Source organism: Ovis aries, chromosome 1 (genome assembly GCF_016772045.2).
Source record: "Ovis aries strain OAR_USU_Benz2616 breed Rambouillet chromosome 1, ARS-UI_Ramb_v3.0, whole genome shotgun sequence".
Lineage (NCBI taxonomy): Eukaryota > Metazoa > Chordata > Mammalia > Artiodactyla > Bovidae > Ovis > Ovis aries.
This window is the reverse complement of record NC_056054.1, coordinates 269,140,210-269,160,027: the sequence shown is the minus strand read 5'-3', so window position 1 is coordinate 269,160,027 and position 19,818 is coordinate 269,140,210. Positions and strand designations below refer to the sequence as shown.

Here is a 19,818-nt window from a genome sequence, read left to right as displayed (position 1 = left end):
TGCAGGGCTTCCTCCCTTCAAGATCAAGGTAAGAAACCCCCTATGAGGTAGTCACACCTGTCTGGCCTGAATTCACTGAGAGGACCCCAGGAATCTCTCTGCATCAAGAACACGGGGTGGGGGCGGGGGGTGGTTTCTGTTTCATGCATCTCCCCGATCCTAGCCTGGCACACTGACCCAGCACCTCCCCAAAGTGTCCTTTTCCTTTAAGGGTTAAGTTATTAAAAAAAAAAAAAAAAGTCCCTGTCACCTGTCAAAGGAGCGATTGTGAGACGTCACTCTGCTGCCCTGGATCTCTCTGGTCAGGTGCCAGATGACAGAAAATCGAAACAGAGCTTCCAACCTGGTTCCCTTGAACAGGAGAGAAAACGGGAGTGAGGCGCCTGGCTTCTTTCTTAACAGAACGGCGTTCTCAGTGGTCACGAGCCCCATTTAAATGACAGACGAGAATTCAGCGGAAAGAGGGCAAGCAGGGCAGAGGTGCCTGAGCTAAGGGGCCTGGTGTCTGGAGGGGCAGTCCGTGTTCCAGACTCCACGATAACCAGAGTCCAGGGCCACAGCCAGGCCTGCGGCTGGAGAAGAACACGGGGCATGACCTCCTCGTGGCCCTTGGCAGTGCCATCCCCAACCTCTTTGGCATCGGTTTCAAGGAAGGCAACATTTTCCCATGGACTGCGGTCAGATGGGAGATGGTTTCGGAAGGATTCCATACTCATGACAGTTATTGTGCTCTTCATTTCTCACTTAATACCACCGCTGATCTGACGGCAGGTTCTGATCTGAAGCCTGGAGCTTGGGGACCCCCAGCTTAGAGGACAGGCCCTGACAGCAGGGCAGAGCCAGGGCTCCAGGGGTGACACATTCTCCGCAGCTGCCTGCTTCCCCCAGAGCTCTGGGGGCCCTGCAAGCATCACAGGAGCCTGGGCAGACGCTCCTGGTAAGCTTTAATGCAACACACTGGGTGGCTCGTGCTTCTGCGGGCCTTCCAGGCCTGAAATTACTGATGTATTAAAATGCTGCTGATGCAACACCCCTGCCTGTTAAACAGGATGTCCACTGCGCCCCAGAATGGCTCCTGTCGGATACAGGTGAGTCTGCCTGAGGGCTTCCCTGAAAGCTCAGATGGTAAAGAATCCGCCTGCAACGTGAGAGACTCGGGTTCGATCCCTGGGTTGGGAAGATCCCCTGGAGGAGAGCATGGCAACCCTCTCCAGTATTCTTGCTTGGAGAATCCCACGGACAGAGGAGCCTGGCGGGCTACAGTCTGTAGGGCCACAAAGAGTTAGACACGACTGAATGACTTAACGCATGCCACCACGTGACACCTGGGCCCCGGGGGCGGGCGGGTGTCAGGACCAGAGTCAGACGGAGGTCGCCGGCTGCAGAGACTCACCTTGTCGGGGTTCAGGAGGGCGTGGCAGATGATGTCCTCGCAGACGTTGGCCGTGGGGGCCAGGCAGTGCAGCCGGTAGAACAACTCCACGCATGTGATGTGATGCTCCTGGGTCTCCTTATTCAGCTGATTCCAAAGCACATGAGCCACCCTCTGGACAGAGGGGAGACTGGGTGAACATCGCCAAGTCCTGCCCCTTTCCTCCTTTGGCAGGCCAGTCTGGCCCCCAGCTGCCTGTTCCTGCCTACCTTTGCTAGGCGAGCATCCTTAATACACAAAGAACCACCACTGCCAGGCAAAACGAACCACCTCACAGTCCCCTCAGGAGCCACTGGGTAAGGGGAACGGCACAGGTGAAATGTAGGGGTCAGCAATGCAGGACACTGCAGCTCTAGCTCAGACCTCCGCTTTCAGAGGGGAACCACCTAGCAGCAGGCACCTGTTGACAATGGAGACGTCCTCTCAATCAGCACACAACAAGGCTCCCTCCGAGCTGGTGCTGGGGTGCCAGGGTTGCGTCCTCTAGGAAGTTTGGGGGGATCTGTGGTGGTCACTGTCCTAGGGTAGACACCTTAGCACCCTACCACCGGTGGTTGGCTCTAACTGGTGTTCAGATTTAATCCCACAAACTTGCTTCTTCCCATTTCTACGCTCAATGCTGTAACAGAGGCTGGGCTCATCTTCAGGGCCTAAACTATATTGCAGGATCAAGTCCTTCATCTACTCAACTCTGATCTTGGCTCTTAAAACGTGTGATGTCTGTGAGTGACTGCAGCCCCTTCCCAAGTTCCCGGGGACACCAGAGGGACCAACCAGGGTGAGACTCAAAAAGAAGGCTGATTCCCACTCCTAGGAGGGGGAATTTCTGAAGGCATTTTTTTGGGGGGGTCATAGAAAAAGATGATGTCTCACAGATTATGTTTTAGAGACCTTGTATATCAAAGAACTTCTTTTGACTCATTTATTTCTGAGTTTCCCTGGTTGCTCAGATGGTAAGGAAATTGCCTGCAGTACAGGAGACATGGGTTTGATCCCTGGGTTGGGAAGATGCCCTGGAAACGAAATGGTTACTCATGCCAGTGTTCTCACCTGCAAAGAGGTGAGACTGCCATCAGTCTCAGATGACAGAGGGGAGACTCTGTCATCTCATGGACAGAGGAGCCTGGCGGGCTACAGTCCATGGGGTCGCAAAGAGTCGGACACGACGTGAGCGACTAACACATTTCTGTTTGACAAAATTCTTCTTTGCACAGATCAAATTAATCTCTGACTGGCCTGAGACACTAACCATTATTTATTTTTCACTTAAGGAAATGTGATTTCCAATTATCAAGTTACACGTAAACTTCATACAAACATTCTGTCAATTGCAAATTGACACTTGCCAAGAGCACTGGCAGCAACAGAACGACGGGCGTTTGCCATCTGCCTCTCCGGAGGCTGAACCCTGTGCTGCCGCAGCTGCTGACCAGGGTGGAGGGGGGAGCCCTGTGCTCCAGGGAATCTGATGATGGGACAGGTCTTTAGATAGTCAGATATTTTCAAGAACTGACTTGAACTGATCCCCACCTTTGCATCTCTTCATATCTAGAAAGGGCTTCCCTGGTAGCTCAGCTGGTAAAGAATCCGCCTGCAATGCAGGAGACCTGGGCTTGATCCCTGGGTTGGGAAGATCCCCTGGAGAAGGGAGAGGCAACCCACTCCAGTATTCTGGCCTGGAGAATTCCATGGACTGTATAGTCCGTGGGCTCACAAAGAGTTGGATGCGACTTTCACTTTCATATCTAGAAAAGCACTAAGTCCCTTCGTGGTGACATCAGCTCCTCCTGACTAGCAGAAAACCTCTTGTAAAGTAAGCGCTTCCTTGCACTAAACTCCTCCTTCACCGAAATCTTATATATTGACCTTCTCGGAAGGACTGATACTGAAGCTGAAACTCTAATACTTTGGCCACCTGATGCAAAGAACTGACTCATTTGAAAAGACCCTGATGCTGGGAAAGATTGAAGGTGGGAGGAGAAGGGGATGACAGAGGATGAGATGGTTGGGTGGCATCATCGACTCAATGGACATGAGTTTGAGTAAGCTCCAGGAGTTGGTGATGGACAGGGAGGCCAGGTGTGCTGCAGTCCATGGGGTTGCAAAGAGTCAGACATGACTGAGCGACTGAACTGAACTGAAGGTTTAATAAAAGTTGTATATTGTTATATCTTTTACAAGTTTGTCAGCAAGGAAGGAACCTCGAGCGAAGAAACTTCTAAAAAATGTAAATGAAATATGAGCTTTTAGATAAACTTTATTAAGAATAATTATGCTTCAGGAATGTCTGTCTAAAATAGTCTCTCCAGATCAGGGTAAGTTATATTTCTAGGGTTTGTGCTAAACTAAGTGATGAAAGTTTATTGAATAGCCAAGTCATTTCCAAATAAAATAAAGTAGTCCCTTTACTTGCAGTCCCTAGTACAAATTTATGTGTAAGACGCTCCATCTGGAAGATTTTAAGGCTTTTTGGAGGGTTTTTGAGACTTGACATTGATCACACACAAAAAAACACGCCTGCCCATTCATCTTTGCCTTCTTGGTCCCTATGTGCTGGACATTTTCTTAGTGGCTGGCAATCTGCCATTACTACTTAGAAAGGGCAGGGCACTCTTGGGACATCTGACCTTACTCTTGCTGGCACTGTAGGCAGAATGAACGTTGGTATGTAAGCTATTCCACGGGAACGAGAAAAAGGCTAGAGGATCTGGAACTAGCCTGACGCCTGGAGTCTGAGAACCTGGGGCGCACCCTGGCTGAGTGTATAGGTTGCTTTACCGTCTCTAGTTCCAGCATCTCAATGTGGCCAGGCTCCAGCCCTGTCTCATTCTTGAGAACCTGGTAACATTAATATATAACATATGCTCCAGTGCTTGGCAAGTAGCACGTGCTCAGGTACATAAATCTGAATCAAAATAAAAATCAAGGCTTCAGAAAGAACTCATAAAAGCATACCCAAACAAGAGGAAAGTACTGAGTGCTATCATTCTCATTCTATTAATAGCCTTCCAAGAATTCATGGATGAAATTCTTTCTTCTCTTTTCCTCTCTGTGCCTGTGATGTAGCTATGCCAAACTCTGTGATATATGCGGGACCAGGGAAAAAGATCTGCCCAGTCACCGTGGTTCCAAGTTCTACAGAGTCAAGATCTATACTGTGACTCAACTTTGGTAGGAAGGAAGAGAGGGAAAACAAGGAGAAGAAGCTGAAGAGCAACTAAATCCAGAATCTGCCAGGACCCAACATCATGAATGGGGCTAGACTGAACATACCATGGACCCTCTGCCAGTGAAAATTATAGAGAAAGAAAACAGCCAGCGATTTAGAGTTGCTGGACAGTATCCTAAGGGCATTCAAGAAATGAGGAAAAACTCGAGAGAATCTACAAAAATTCCAACACAAGAAGCAATAAGTCTATGGCACTTCAACTAGGACCCCGTCCACCTCTAGTCCAGCTTGACTTGGTAGGGGGTGGCCAGGAAGGTGGGCCTCCTCTCCTCCCAGCTCCCCAGCTAATAATAAGGCTTTTGTATCTCCCTGGGAGGAACAGGCCGCCAGTATCTTACTCCTCTGCCTTGGCTCTTGGGTGGAGGCTCTATCTAAGCATAGCAGGCTAAAAACACTCATCACTCATTAGGAGATGAAAAGAGGCACACCCAGAAGACCAGAGGCCACCACCCTGCCCAGCAACCCGCAAGGAAATCACACCAAGAGAAGCAGACAACTGACCCAGTTGGACAATAGAATTCAGAGATTTTGCCCAGGGGGAGAGGTGGGTCACAAAACAGAGTTGCACAGCTCTCTATAAGGGAACAGAGTGTAGGATAAGGTCAAGCTAGAGTGCTCTCAGATATAACAAGAGATTTTAATGGTAAGTAATTAAGAGGAGGCTGCTAGCTCCATGATAGCAACAAGCTACACCAAAGGCCAGCTCATTTACCAGAAATAAACAGGGACACATCTTATTTTATTAAAGTCGCTCAGCAACCCCATGGACTCTACAGTCCATGGAATTCTCCAGGCAGAATACTGGAGTGGTTAGCCTTTCCCTTCTCCAGGGGATCCTCCCAACCCAGGGATTGAACCCAGGTCTCCCACATTGCAGGAGTATTCTTTACCAGCTAAGCCACAAGGGAAGCCCAAGAACACTGGAGTGGGTACCCTGTCACTTCCCCAGTGGGTCTTCCCGACCCAGGAATTGAACCAGGGTCTCCTGCATTGCAGGCGGATTCTTTACCAACTGAGCTAACAGGGACACAGAGAGCCAGGAAAAATCCTCCTGTGTCAAAACAAATCTCTAAGACTGGCCTCAAAAAAACTACTTGAGACAGGGACTTCCCTGGGGGCCCAGTGGTTAAGAATCTGCCTTCCAATGCAGGGGATAAGAATTCATCCCAGGGTAGGGAAGTAAGATCCCACATGCCACAGGGCAACTAAGCCTGCAGCTGCAACTACAGAGAAGCCCACACATCACAACAAAGATCCTGCATGCCACAACTAAGACCCAACACAGCCAAAAAATAATATATTTATATACACACACACACACAAATAACCATTAAAAGAAAAAACCTACCTGAGTCAAGGCTGTGGAGTAATTTGTACCCCAGGGCATTGTTAAAAATAATAGAGCCATTATCCAGTGATTAGTGAAGTCTAAAGGCTGGACTGGAAGAAACACACACTGGAATCAAGATTGTCGGGAGAAATACCAATAACCTCAGATACGCAGATGACACCACCCTTATGGCAGAAAGTGAAGCGAAACTAAAGAGCCTCTTGATGAGAGTGAAAAAGTTGGCTTAAAGCTCAACATTCAGAAAACAAAGATCATGGCATCCGGTCCCATCACTTCATGGGAAATACATCGGGAAACAGTGTCAGACTTTATTTCGGGGGGCTCCAGAATCACTGGAGATGGTGACTGCAGCCATGAAATTAAAAGACGCTTACTCCGTGGAAGAAAAGTTATGACCAACCTAGATAGTATATTCAAAAGCAGAGACGTTACTTTGCCAATAAAGGTCCGTCTAGTCAAGGCTATGGTTTTTCCTGTGGTCATGTATGGATGTGAGAGTTGGACTGTGAAGAAGGCTGAGCGCCAAAGAATTGATGCTTTTGAACTGTGGTGTTGGAGAAGACTCTAGGGAGTCCCTTGGACTGCAAGAAGATCCAACCAGTCCATTCTGAAGGAGATCAGCCCTGGGATTTTTTTGCAAGGAATGATGCTAAAGCTGAAACTCCAGTACTTTGGCCACCTCATGCGAAGAGTTGACTCACTGGAAAAGACTCTGATGCTGGGAGGGATTGGGGGCAGGAGGAGAAGGGGACAACAGGGGATGAGATGCCTGGATGGCATCACTGACTCGATGGACATGAGTCTGAGTGAACTCCGGGCAGTGATGATGGACAGGGAGGCCTGACATGCTACGATTCATGGGGTCGCAAAGAGTCGGACACGACTGAGCGACTGAACATCTGGGGGTGATACCAACAGAGTTTAACAGAAATCAGGGAAAGTCAACGAAAATCTTGCTAAAATCACCATCATCTCAAGAGGGGCTGCACATTCCTAAGCCAGCAGCCTCCAAGGAGCAGCACTAAATGCCTCACCCTGCACGGGAAACAAACTAAAACAGTCAAGTCACTAAACAAACAACAGAGACAACAATAACAACAAGTCACTGGTGGGAGTTGGAGGGAGGTGCCAGAACACAAAGTTACAACAATATATTATCTAAAATGTTGAGTCCTCAATAAAGGTTACAAGCCATGGCAGAGATACCAGAAAATGTGACCCACGCACAGGGATTAAAGAAGCAGACAGCAGAAGCCAAGAGAGGAACCAGATTTAACAAAGACTTCAAAGGAGCCATTATACATGTGTTTGAATAACTAAAGGAAACCATGTTCAAAGAAGAAAAAAAAAAAAGTATGATGACAATGCCTCATCAAACAGACAGTAACAATAAGAAGTCAGAAATTATTATAAAAAGGAAACTCTGGAGTTGAAAGTACAATAACAAATGAAAAATTCCCTAGAGAGGGCTCAACAGTTTATCTGAACTAGCAGAAGAGTCAGTGAAAAAGATCGATAAAAATCATGAAATCTGAAGTATATAGAAAAAAAAAATAATGAAAAATGAATTGAGTCTTAGAGAAACGTGCAGAGCACCAGCATGCACATAAGTAGAATGCCAGGCCAGGAAAAAGAAATGAGCAGGAAAGATATTTAAAGAAATGAGGGCTGAAAACTTCCCAAATCTGATGAAAAACCTCAATGTACATATCCAAGAAGCTCAATGTATTCCAAGAAGGATAAACACAAAGAGATCCACACCCAGACACATCCTAGCAGAATGATAAAAGGACAGAGAAAATCTTGAAAATAACAAGAGAAAATTGATTTGATAATTTACAAACAAACCCTAGTAAGGTGTAATAGCCAACTTTTCATCAGGAACAAGGGAAGCCAGAAGACTGGTGAATGACATATTCAAACAATTCATTCAAATGCAGGTTCAAACATTTAGTTGAGCATTTGTTATGGATTATTAAACAAGTGCTGCTTGAAATATTTTATAATCAAGTGTATGTGGAAAAGATTAAAGTGGGCTTATTCTTATATTCAGTGTGTTGAAAGAAAAAAAAAAAAAAGAAACATCTTATATCCCATAAATCTATCTTACATAAAAGAAAGAAAAATAAAGACATTTCTAGATAAAGAAAATCTAACAAATTTTGTTGCTAGCAGCTCTACTTTACAAGACTAATGGAAAAGTTCTTTAGGGTGAAAATAATTGACCCCAGTTATCTGAATCCATACAAAAAGCAAAGAGCACCAGAAAAAGTAATTATGTAATTATAAAGAGACAGCATTAATGCATATATTCCTTCTCTTTTCTTCTTACAAATAATTTTAAAGACCAGTTGCGCACAACAATAGGGGCACACGCACTGCTGGTCCCATCACTTGTGGAAAAGTGTATCACAACAGCACAAGCAAAGCTGGCCTGGAGTAAAGGAACAGCACCGGATGTAAACGTGAACCCACAGTGAAGAGAGCCAGAAGGGGGACATGCAACAACAGACTGGCTCAAAGTCTGGAAAGGAGCATGTCGAGGCTGTATACGGTCACCGTGCTTATTTAACTCACACGCAGAGTGTGAGAGCATCAGTCGCTAGGTTGTGTCTGACTCTGCAGTCCCATGGACTGCAGTCTGCCAGGCTCCTCTGTCCACGAAATTCTCTAGGCAACAATACTGGAGTGCGTTGTCATGCCTTCCTCCAGGGGATCTTCCCAACCGAGGGACTGAACCTGGGTTTCCTGCATTTCAGGCAGATTCTTTACCACCGGAGCCATCGGAGAAGGCCTGTATGCAGAGCACATCATATAAAACGGCGGGCTGGATGAACCTGAAGACGCAATCAAGACTGCCGGGAGGAATGCCCATACCCTCAGATGTGCAGACGACACCACCCTTATGGCAGAAAGAGAAGAGGAGCTAACGAGCCTCCTGATGAAGGCCAGAGAGAGTGAAAAAGATGGCTTAAAGCTCAACATTCAGAAAACGAAGATCATGGCATCCGGTCCTATCACTTCATGGCAAACAGATGGGGAAACAATGGAAACAGTGACAGACTTTATTTTCTTGGGCTTCAAAATCATTGCAAATGATGACTGCAACCATGAAATTAAAAGATGTTTGTTCCTTGGAAGAAAAGCTATGACCAACTTAGACAGGATATTAAAAGGCAGAGACAAAGGTCAGTTTGCCAACAAAGGTCCGTCTAGTCAAATTTATGGTTTTCCAGTAGTCATGTATGGATGTGAGAGCTGGACTATAAAGAAAGCTGAGCACTGAAGAATGGATGCTTTTGAACTGTGGTGTTGGAGAAGACTCTCGAGAGTCCCTTGGACGGCAAGGAGATCCAACCAGTCAATCCTAAAGGAGATCAGTCCTAAATATTCATTGGAAGGACTGACGCTGAAGCTCCACTACTTTGGCCACCTGATGAGAAGAGCCAACTCGTTGGAAAAGACCCTGATTCTGGGCAAGACTGAAGGTGGGAGGAGAAGGGGACGACAGAGGATGAAATGGTTGAATGGCATCACCAATTCAGTGGACACAAGTCTGAGCAAATTCCAGGGGATTATGAAGGACAGGGAAGCCTGGCATGACAGGGAAGCATGCAGTCCATGGGATCACAGAGTCGGATACAACTAAGCAAGTGAACAACCAAACTCTACGAATATATACTTATTTTTCTTTTACCAAGTTCTTAAAATATCATAAGGTTATACAACCACATCTTGTTCAGTTTATAACATACCTAGATGTATTATGCCTAATAACGGCACAAGAAAGGGAAGAGGAACAGAGCTATTCAAGAGGTGAAAAAGGATCAGCCAGTCATGTCTGACTCTTTGCAACCCCATGGACTGTAGCCTGCCAGGCATGTTTCTGCAACTCACAGGAATTCAGAATGGAAGTGAAGTCAATTCTGATAAGATGCATATGGTAAACCTTAGCGTTCAGTTCAGTTCAGTCGCTAAGTCGTGTCTGACTCTTTGCGACAAAAAGAAACAACTCCAAAAATACTTTGAAAAAAATCATTAAGGGGATTAAAACATTACACTGGAAAAGGGCACTTTATGAAAAAGAAAATAAAAAAGAGGAAACAGGTGGGAAAAAAATCACATACAGAAAACAAGGAAAATGGCATATTTCTATGAATATAGTAAAAACCACTGAATCATGAACTTGAAATTGGTGAATTATATTTAAATAATGCTCTTAACAAAAAAAAAGAACTTCCCTGGTGGTCCAGTGGCTAAGCCTCCACATTCCCAATGCAGGGGGACCCCAGGTTTGATCCGTGGTTAGGGAAGTAGATCCTACATGCTGCAACTAAGGCCCAGCAGAGCCAAAAAAAAAAAAAAAAAAAAAGGTGGGGGGACAGAACCAAGCTGGAGATGGCTTCAGCTACATGACTTGCTTGAGGAGGGTTTAACCCAATAGGTGAAAAGCCAGCCCACTTCAAAAGCCGTTCAGAGGACAGGCTATCAAGACCTCAAAGGAGAGTTTACTTCCAGCACTTCACATAAAGCATCGAGAATCTTTCTTCCTCAGGGTCTCCGAGTATGCAGGGCATCTGGAGCCCCTCCTACCCTCAGGGGAAACGGGTTCCCCCTACAGGCCCTGGTGAGTGGTCCTGTCCCTGTCTACAACGCACGACCACTCCACCCTGGCCTGGGTCACTGTTGTGGTCGACTGGACAGCAGAAGCCGCCTGACCCAGGCGTGCCCTGCTGACTGTCCATTTAAGAGCCTTGACAGGCGAGCTCAGAACTGTGAAACAGAGACGCCAGTGTCATTAGCTCTGACAACCAAGCTTGAGGGTCCTGAGGCTGACTGAAGGTCGAGTGACAAGCAGGTTAGGTCCTGGCTGGCAGGGAGACATGGAAAGGAGGCAGCCTTGGGCTCTGACAGCTCCCCAGGTGAGACCTGTGAGCGCCAGCAGCATTCCACTCCCAACCCTGCCCTCCACAGGCTCCATCTTTATAATAAACCTCAGTTGTATTTTTTTCATGAGCTAGCTGGAATAGCTTTCAGCTTCTTGCAGTTGATTGAGCCCTATAATACCTTGTTTTCTTACTCTGTCCCCAAGAAAGATGGACAACACCTGCTCCCCATCTTCAGCAGTAAGCTTTCTCACATTTGACAAGCACTAAGTTTTCTAAGAGGAAGAGATGGTTGGAGGGCTTCACCAACTCAATGGACATGAATTAGAGCAAGCTCTTAGCAGAGACATTACTTTGCCAACAAAGGTCCATCTAGTCAAGGCTACAGTTTTTCCAGTAGTCATGTATGGATGTGAGAGCTAGACTATAAAGAAAGCTGAGCGCTGAAGAATTGATGCTTTTGAACTGTGGTGTTGGAGAAGACTCTTGAGAGTCCCTTGGACTGCAAGGAGATCCAACCAGTCCATCCTAAAGGAAATCAGTCCTGAATGTTCATTGGAAGAACTGATGTTGAAGCTGAAACTCCAATACTTTGGCCAACTAACATGAAGAACGGATTCATTTGAAAAGACCCTGATGCTGGGAAAGACTGAAGGCAAGAGGAGAAGGGGACAACAGAGGATGAGATGGTGGGATGGCATCACTGACTCAATGAACATCAGTCTGAGTAAAGTCTGGGAGTTGGTGATGCACAGGGAGGCCTGGCGTGCTGCAGTCCATGGGGTCGCAGAGTCAGACATGACTGAGAAACTGAAGTTTTCCTTGAGGCTAAATAACCTCAAAGCCTCAAATCTCACAAAGCGGGACAAAGTTTCTCTTTCTGTGTATTTAGATAAGTTAACAATTCTTACTTATGCAGTCCAGTCAGCCAGCCTAACACTGAACACAAATATTACTGAACACTTGCTGCAGGGCCATAAACTGCCAGGAGCTGGGGTTAGAGACAGATAAAGCAGGCCCAGGGCTCCAGCCACCCTCTCTGGCTGCTACCTAAGGCACCATATTCTTTGTCACCACCACCAAAACCTTAGGCCTTCCCAGGTGGCACAGTGGTAAAGAATCCGCCTGTCAGCGCTGGAGATGCAAGACATAAGGGTTTTGATCGCTGGGTTCGGAAGATCCTCTAGAGAAGGAAATGGCAACCCCCTCCAGTATTCTTGCCTGGAGAATTCCATGGACAGAGGAGCCTGGGTGGGTTACAGACCATGGGGTTGGTAAAGAGTTGGACATGACTGAGCAACTGACCGAATACACACATACACACACACATCTACCCACCCCAACCCCAAAACCTCAGGGACAGCTGCAAAGAAACAGTCTGGGAAGAAGGTCTCAGGGTCCCAGCTTTCCTCTTCCCGGTGGGAAATACCTGATAGAAGTCTGTTTTCTCTGCAATGACTCTCAGTATTCCTGGAGCGATGGGAGGAACCGTCACCATCTGCAGCTTGCCGAAAAATGGGTTGTGTCCGGAGCTTTTATAGCGTTTCATTTTGTCTTCGATGACGAGGGCGAGGGACTGGGAGTGGTTGATCACTTCGAGGAGGGTGGAGATGGCCACATTCTGGAGGTAGCAGTCAGTCACACAGCAGGAGATGGTCATCAGGGACTTCAGCCAAGGTGGAAAACCGGAATCGCCAGCTCCTGAAAGGGAGCCAACCAGAGAGGACGGAGACACACAAAAACCTCTCGAGACTGGCTCACCAGCCTGCGGACTCTAAGACCTTCAGGTCCGGGAGGCCACCTGCACAGCAGTGTGACCACCTTCTGGTGGTGACACGCTCCACTGTCCCCCTTCAGGGCCAGGGGACCGATGAGACCAAAGTCATGTGTTAACAGACGGTTCAAGTTCTACAAATGTCACTCTTGGGGCTTTGAGATGATTCAAAACATGTTTCTCTTGTTTAAAAAATTTTGTAAATGGGACTTTCCCTGTGATCCAGTGGTTAAGGATCTGCTGGCCAGGGCACGGGACACGGGTTGGATCCCTGGTCTGGGAAGATCCCATACGCCTTGAGGCAACTAAACCTGTACCCTACAAGGACTGAAGCCTTCATGCCCGGGAGCCTGTGCTCTGCAACAAGAGACGCCACCCCAGTGAGAAGCCTGCACGCCACAACTAGAGAGTAGCCCCTGCTCGCCGCAACTAGAGAAAGCCCTGTCGCAGCAATGAAGGGCCTGTGCACAACAAAGACCCAGTGCAGCACCCCCCACACACACACAGTAAACACAGTAAAATCTGAATTAAAGTGCTCGTTAAAATGTACATATAGTAAAAGTTACATTTGTTGGTGCAGAGCTCAAAATGTGTTTTCAAAGTTCTCTTGGTGGTAGGGCACATGGCATTAGCTTTACAAGAGACTAAAAATATACCAAAGATATCAATTCTAAATGCATTTCTTCCAACGATTCTGTCATCTGCAGCTTGGGAGTCAAGACACATTGCATGGGACGTTTAACAAAGGTGACAATGAGAGGGGAAATCTTCACCCTCAGCTCCTACCAACTTGATCACTCTTCTTTTATACCTTCCCCTTGATGCTTTTTTCTTTAAAGTGTTCCCTGCCTGTAATAGATTCAACTGCATGTGACTGAAATTCACATGTGAATGCCCCAACCCTCCAGGGTAACAGTATTTGGAGGGGGGCGGGGAATGCCTATGGGAGTGACTGGGTCTAGATGAGGTCCTGAGGGGTGGCTGACATGATGGGATTGGAGCCCTTATTAGAAGACACCAGAGAGACCCCCTACACCTCCCGGGATGTGAACACATGGTGAGAAGGTGGCAGTCTGTAACGCAGGGAAGAGCTCTCACCAGACGCTGACTATGCTGGCACCCTGATCTCGAACTTCTAGACCCAGAACTGTGAAAAAATACATTTCTGTGGTTTAAGCACCCCCCAGCCTATGGTATTTTGTTACGGCAGCCCGGGCTTAACGTGCTGCCGGTAACAGTCTGAACTGCGCCCTCACAGAACTTCTGTTGAAGTTTATAAACCTGCAGGGTCTCAGAATGAACCTCTTGGGAAACTGGTTGCAGATATAATCAGTTAAAATGAGGCCCTGGTAGAGAAGAGTGGGTGGACCTCTAATCCAATATAACGGGTGCCCTGAGTCCGTGCGTGCTCAGTCACTTCAGTTGTGTCCGACTCTTTGCAACTCTATGGACTGCAGTCCGCCAGGCTCCTCTGTCAATGGGATTCTCCAGGCAAGAAGACTGGAGTGGCCAGCCATATCCTTCTCCAGGGATTGAACCCATGTTTCTTACTGTCTCCTGTATTGGCAGGCAAGTTCTTTACCACTAGTGCCACCTGGGAAGCCCAGTGGGTACCTTACCGAAGGGAAATTTGAACACAGACTCGTACACGGGAAGAATGCCATGGAAAGATGAGGGCTAGGCTCCCAAAAGCCTGGGAACCACCAGAGGCTGGAGGAGAGGCCAGAACACACCCTTCTGAAGCACCTTCAGAGGGAGCACGGCCCTGCCAACACGCTGACCTCAGACTTCTGGCCTCCAGACCGTGCGACAACACATTTCTGTGGTTTAAGCCACTCAGTGGGTGGTACTTTGTTATGGGTAACTTTAGTAACAGGTCTCACGAAACAGTCTATGTACTGACTAGGATGAGGCTCCTTTTATGTCTCAGCCTTTTTAACAGGCTGTGCTGGGCACCAGAGGTTAAAAAATATAGACCCAGGGGTTTCCTTGGCACTCCAGGGGTTAAGACTTTGCGCTTCCATTGCAGGGGGCGTGGGTTCAATACTTGGTCGGGGAACTAAGATCTCACATGCCGTGTAGTAAAGTGTTAGTCGCTCAGATGTGTCCAACTCTTTGCGACCCCATGGACTGTGACCCACCAGGCTCCTCTGTCCGTGGGGATTCTCTGGGCAAGACTACTGGAGTGGATTGCCATTCCCTTCTCCAGAGGACCGTCCCGACTCAAGGATCAAACCTGGGTTTTCTGCATTGGAGGCAGATTCTTTACTGTCTGAGCTACATACAGGGAAGACCCCACATGCCAGGGGGTGCAGCCAAAAAAAAAAAAAGGGAATTGTGAAGATACAAAGGGAGGTTAGGTTCCCGTCTGGTGAAGACAAACCCAAACTGTACATGGCAACTATGAAACAAGGAAGGAACATGGGGTGGGCAGACAGCGCCCTTTCCGTCGCTGTGGAGTCTTAACTCGTCTATAACCCTCAGGGGCCCAAGGCTCCTGACCCCTCACGGCACACGCCCGGGGAGCCCCTCACCTGGAGGCTGGAAAAGGACCTCACAGAGCTGCTCCGTCTCCTCCTCGGACAGGTACACGGGGAAGGTGGCGCAGTCCAGCAGCAGGTGGCAGGCGGCGGCGAAGGCCTCCCGGACGCCCTCCCGGGAGCCCCGGAGGTTGAGGACCACTTGGTGCACGGCCCACCCCTCGTCCTTCTTGCGGCTGGGGCTGCGGGGCGGGGGTGAGGGCGGCTCCATGCTCCTGGCCTTGAAGGGGGACCCTCGGGCCGTGAAGAGATCGGAGAGCATCTGCTTGAACTGGGGCACGCCGCCCAGGGGCCGGGCCTCCCACGAGCCCTTCCCACCCTCATCCCGCGGACCCGCGGGCTCCTCCGCCGACTTGGTGTCTTCCCCGGACGCCGTCAGCTGCTCCCCAAAAACGTTCTTGTGGGCGAAGTTGGCAATCAGCTCCTGGATGCAAAGGAACGTCCTCTGCATGCTCCCGCCCTTCTTCCAGACGTCGTCTTTGTCTGGGGAAACCCGGGGCACCCGCAAGTGCTCTGAGAGCTCCGGCGACGAGGCGCTCAGCCCGATTCCGCTGTCTTCCGATTTCAGCGGGGGAAATGGGGCGTCTTCGTCGCCAGCGGGCATGGCGTCTGTGTCGGAAATCACTTCAGTGTTTTCACCTCTGACTGGACTCTGCAAAAAAAAAAAAAAAAAAAAAAAGGAAGCTTGTATCGTGGATCTCGTAAGACCGAGGGGTTCAAACATCAAGCGAATCAGGCTACGAATGCATCCTCCCTGTTTTTCGAGACCACAGTTTTCTACGCCAAGAGGATCTCCACGTGTATCATGAGAGAGCCCTCTTACTATGTATTTAGACCCTTCGGAATCCAAAAAGGTCATTTAAGAACAGTTTCTGCCAGCAGGGACCTACTGTATAGTACGGGAACGCTGCTCAGTGTTGCGTGGCAGCCTGGACGGGAGGGAGGGGAGCTGGGGGAGAAAGGATGCACCTCTACGCACAGCTGAGTCACTCTGCTGTGCACCAGAAACTATCACAACATCGTTCATCGGCTCTCCTCCAGGATGGGCTTCCCAGGGGGCATTAGTAGTCAAGAGTCTGCCTGCCAGTGCAGGAGACGCGGGTTCCATCCCTGGGTGGGGAAGATCCCCCGGAGGAGAAAACGGCACCCCACTCCAGTATCCATGCCTGGAGAATTCCGTGGGCAGAGGAGCCTGGTGGGTCACAAACAGTCCATGAGGTCGCAAAGAGTCAGACACGACTGAGCAACTGAGCACAATACTTTAATGTGAAATAGCCAAATTTTAAGAAAGCAAAATGAAATGAAAAAAGTTTCTGACATTTAAGAATATGAATGAGGAAATTGGGTTGAGCACAAAATACAGGCATAAAGGAATGAAATAAGAGGAGACAGCAAGAACAAAGTATTAACCACATACATGACTCACATACACACAAACATGTATAGTACATTCTGTGGCTTTTTCAGAAGGATGGCACTTCAATGAATCAACTTCTTATATACTGTTACTCAGGGAATACTACATTAAACTGAAACCTTTTCAGCACCTGACCCACTCTCTGGGGAAGAATGAGACAGTATTATGCAAATATTTGGAAACATTGTTATTTATATTTGTACACAACACATGCTTATACTTTATAGCTTACATCCTTTTGAAGATTTTTTCCAAGAGTTTTAACAGCTAGGGGGAAAAAAAAAAACTAGCTTTGAGAGTGAAGGAAGAACTGGTAACTAGTCTGCAAACTGAGCTTCAAGCCCCACGGGCAGCCTACCTGCCTCCCAGCACTAACCAACATGCAAGGCTCTCCTTTCAGGAAAAGGAATAAGGTGAAGTCACTCAGTCATGTCCAATTCTTCGACCCCATTGACAGTAGCCTACCAGGCTCCTCCATCCATGGAATTTTCCAGGCAAGAGTACTGGAGTGGGTTGCCATTTCCTTCTCCAGGGGATCTTCCCAACCCAGGGATCAAACCCAGGTCTCCAGCATTGCAGGCAGATGCTTTACCCTCTGAGCCACCATGGAAGCCACCCTTCTTTCAGGAAGGGTTCCCATTTTTAGCCTGTTCCTGTCTGCCACTGCACCGAATGGATCTCAAGGGCAGGACTTTCAAATCCCTAAACAAAGCAGAAAATTAAAAAATAATTCAAAGACCATGGGCCTTAAGCTGCTCATGGAACCGTATTGTTATAGTCTTTTTGGAGGACAATTTGGCAGCATCTCTTCACATTAAGAAATGGGCTTGATTCCCATTTCTAGGAACTGATTCCTCAGAGACACTGGCAGACTTGACAGCAGGTTGTATGAAGATGTTGACAGCGGCACTGTAGCAGTTAAAAACTAGAAATAACTGGAAAAAAAAAAAAAACACCCTCAATAGGGGAGTAGTTGAAGAAACTGTAAAGCCATACCATAGATTCTCATGCACAAATGAGAAACCAGCAAGATACCTCTGTCTGTACACAGATACAGATGCTCTCCAAGTAGTGTTTGGATGAAAACCAAAGCAAATCAGAGAAATAATATCTGTTATGGGTTGAATTATGTTCCCCCCCCCAAAAAAAATGCTGAAGCCCCGCCAACACCAGTATTTGTGACTGTGATCTTATTTGGAATTAGGGTCCTTGCAGATGATCAAGTGAAATGAGGTCATTAGGGTGGGTCCTAATCCAGTGTGATGGGTGTCCTTATAAAAAGGTGAAATCTGGACACACACAGATATGCACACGGGGAAGATATGGGAAGGGGGAGGCTGAGATTGGGGCAGCGGGTCTACATGTCAAGAACGCCAGAAACACTAGAAGACAGAGGCAATGCACGGAACAGATGCTCCCTCACAGCCTACAAGGAACCACTCTGCTAACAACTTAGCCTCGGACATCTGGCCTCCAGAGCTGGGAGACGGGAACTTTCTGCTTTTCTGTCATCTTACTGCAGCCCCAGGGACTACTATCTCACTTGTACATAAAAAAAAAAAAAAAAAAAGGCAAACTTCCTCATATACAAACATACACATAGAAAGGTCAAGATGGTGAGCTGTGTGTAACCATTAGCTTAGCGGTGGGCTTCTGCAGAAACACAGCAGGGCAGAGGGTGAAACAAACGGGGTTACTTCAACACAACAAGCTTTCACAAAGCATATGAGGGTCTTAGAAGCCTGCCTTGGATAGTACCGATATGTCTTCCAGTCTTTACTCCTATCCACGGAGGCCCAAGGGCCTGTTAGCCCGAAAAGCCATGTTGGCTCCTCCCAGCACATACCAAGCTCCCACTTGTGGGCTCCGTGTCCAGGTAGGAAGGCGGCATTTGGACCTTGCTGAGCACTTTGAAACAGGTCCTCAGGGCGTGCGTGAGTTCGGGTAAGCTCAGCATCTCCATCTCCTCGGCCAGAGGCTGCAGCAGGCAGCCAAGCACCTGTGGGAGGTACTGGGTTTGCACCTCCGAGTAAAGTTCCTGTGAAACACAGATGTGGGTTTAACTCATGTGTGATCAGCAGAAAGCGGTGCCTTGGAAAACGCAAGTGTTTTTTGAGCCTAAGTTTGTTCCATGTTTGTTTCCAAGTCGCAAAACAAAATAGTGTTTCTTCTTGATCTAATACATCCGTGGACATTTTTTCCCTTTTCAGGTGGCTTCCATCTTTCTAGCAGAAAATGACTGCCATATTCATTTCTCTATTAAGGGAATTTGTTTCCTTGGAGAAAATTAGCCAAGGATACAACTTTTAGGAAATACATTTACTTTCTGGGACCTCCCTGGGGGTCCAGTGGTTAAAACTCCATGCTTCCAAATGCAGGGGGTGAGGGTTTGATCTCTGGTCAGAAAATCAAGGTGCCAGGGCAGCGGGACCAAAATTTTCTTTTAAAAATTTTTTAAAAAAGAAATAACAGTAGGGTGCAGCATGCTTGGGGCTAGTGCATGGGGATGACCCAGAGAGATGTTGTGGGGAGGGAGGCGGGAGGGGGGGTCATGTTTGGGAACGCATGTAAGAATTAAAGATTTTAAAATTAAAAAAAAAAAAAAAGAAAAAAGAAAAATAAAGATTTGAGACCAAAAAAAAAAAAAGAAATAACATTCCTTCTCTGGTGGATCAGCTGGTAAAGAATCCACCTGCAACGCGGGAGACCTGGGTTCCATCCCTGAGTTGGGAAGATCTCCTGGAGAAGGGAAAGGCTACCCATTCCAGCATTCTTGCCTGGAGAATCCCACACACACAGGAGCCTGGCAGGCTACAGTCCATGGGGTTGCAAAGAGTCAGACGTGACTGAGCGACTTTCATTCTATCTATCTATATATCACGATACTCATTCCTAAATAACTGCTGTCCAAGGATGCCACCCAGCTCCTTATCTGGTCTCCATAACTTCATCTCAGCCCACTTACCACTGGCTGAAGTGTTATAACTCCTGATATCACAAGGGCCTAAAAGATATGAGATCACGTTCAGCTACATCTTCCATGCTGAAACAAACATTAAGTGGTGTCTATGTACAACCACCTCTTCAGTAAGATGGTGGCGGGGGTGGTGGTTTAGTCACTAAGTCGTGTGTGACTCTTTGCGACCCCAGGGACTGTAGCCCACCAGGTTCCTCTGTCCATGGGGATTC

The 19,818-nt window shown here is 47.7% G+C and overlaps 1 protein-coding gene across 12 annotated transcripts in view; it reads right to left on the bottom strand.

Moving 5' to 3' along the window:
- The window catches only part of DOP1B (DOP1 leucine zipper like protein B), a 130,175-nt gene that overhangs the window by 46,389 nt on the left and 63,968 nt on the right, over positions 1 to 19,818 (bottom strand). For all 12 annotated transcript variants that reach the window (XR_006057540.2, XR_006057542.1, XR_006057541.2 and 9 more), the window contains exons 13-17: positions 18,476 to 18,667; positions 15,207 to 15,864; positions 12,328 to 12,599; positions 1,394 to 1,546; positions 251 to 351 (exon numbers count right to left, since the gene is read on the bottom strand). Coding sequence is in view for 7 of the 12 variants with exons in the window: in XM_042238307.1 (XP_042094241.1) it covers positions 251 to 351; positions 1,394 to 1,546; positions 12,328 to 12,599; positions 15,207 to 15,864; positions 18,476 to 18,667 (1,376 nt within the window). In the remaining 5 variants the exon portion in view is untranslated. The remainder of the gene's footprint in view (positions 1 to 250; positions 352 to 1,393; positions 1,547 to 12,327; positions 12,600 to 15,206; positions 15,865 to 18,475; positions 18,668 to 19,818) is intronic.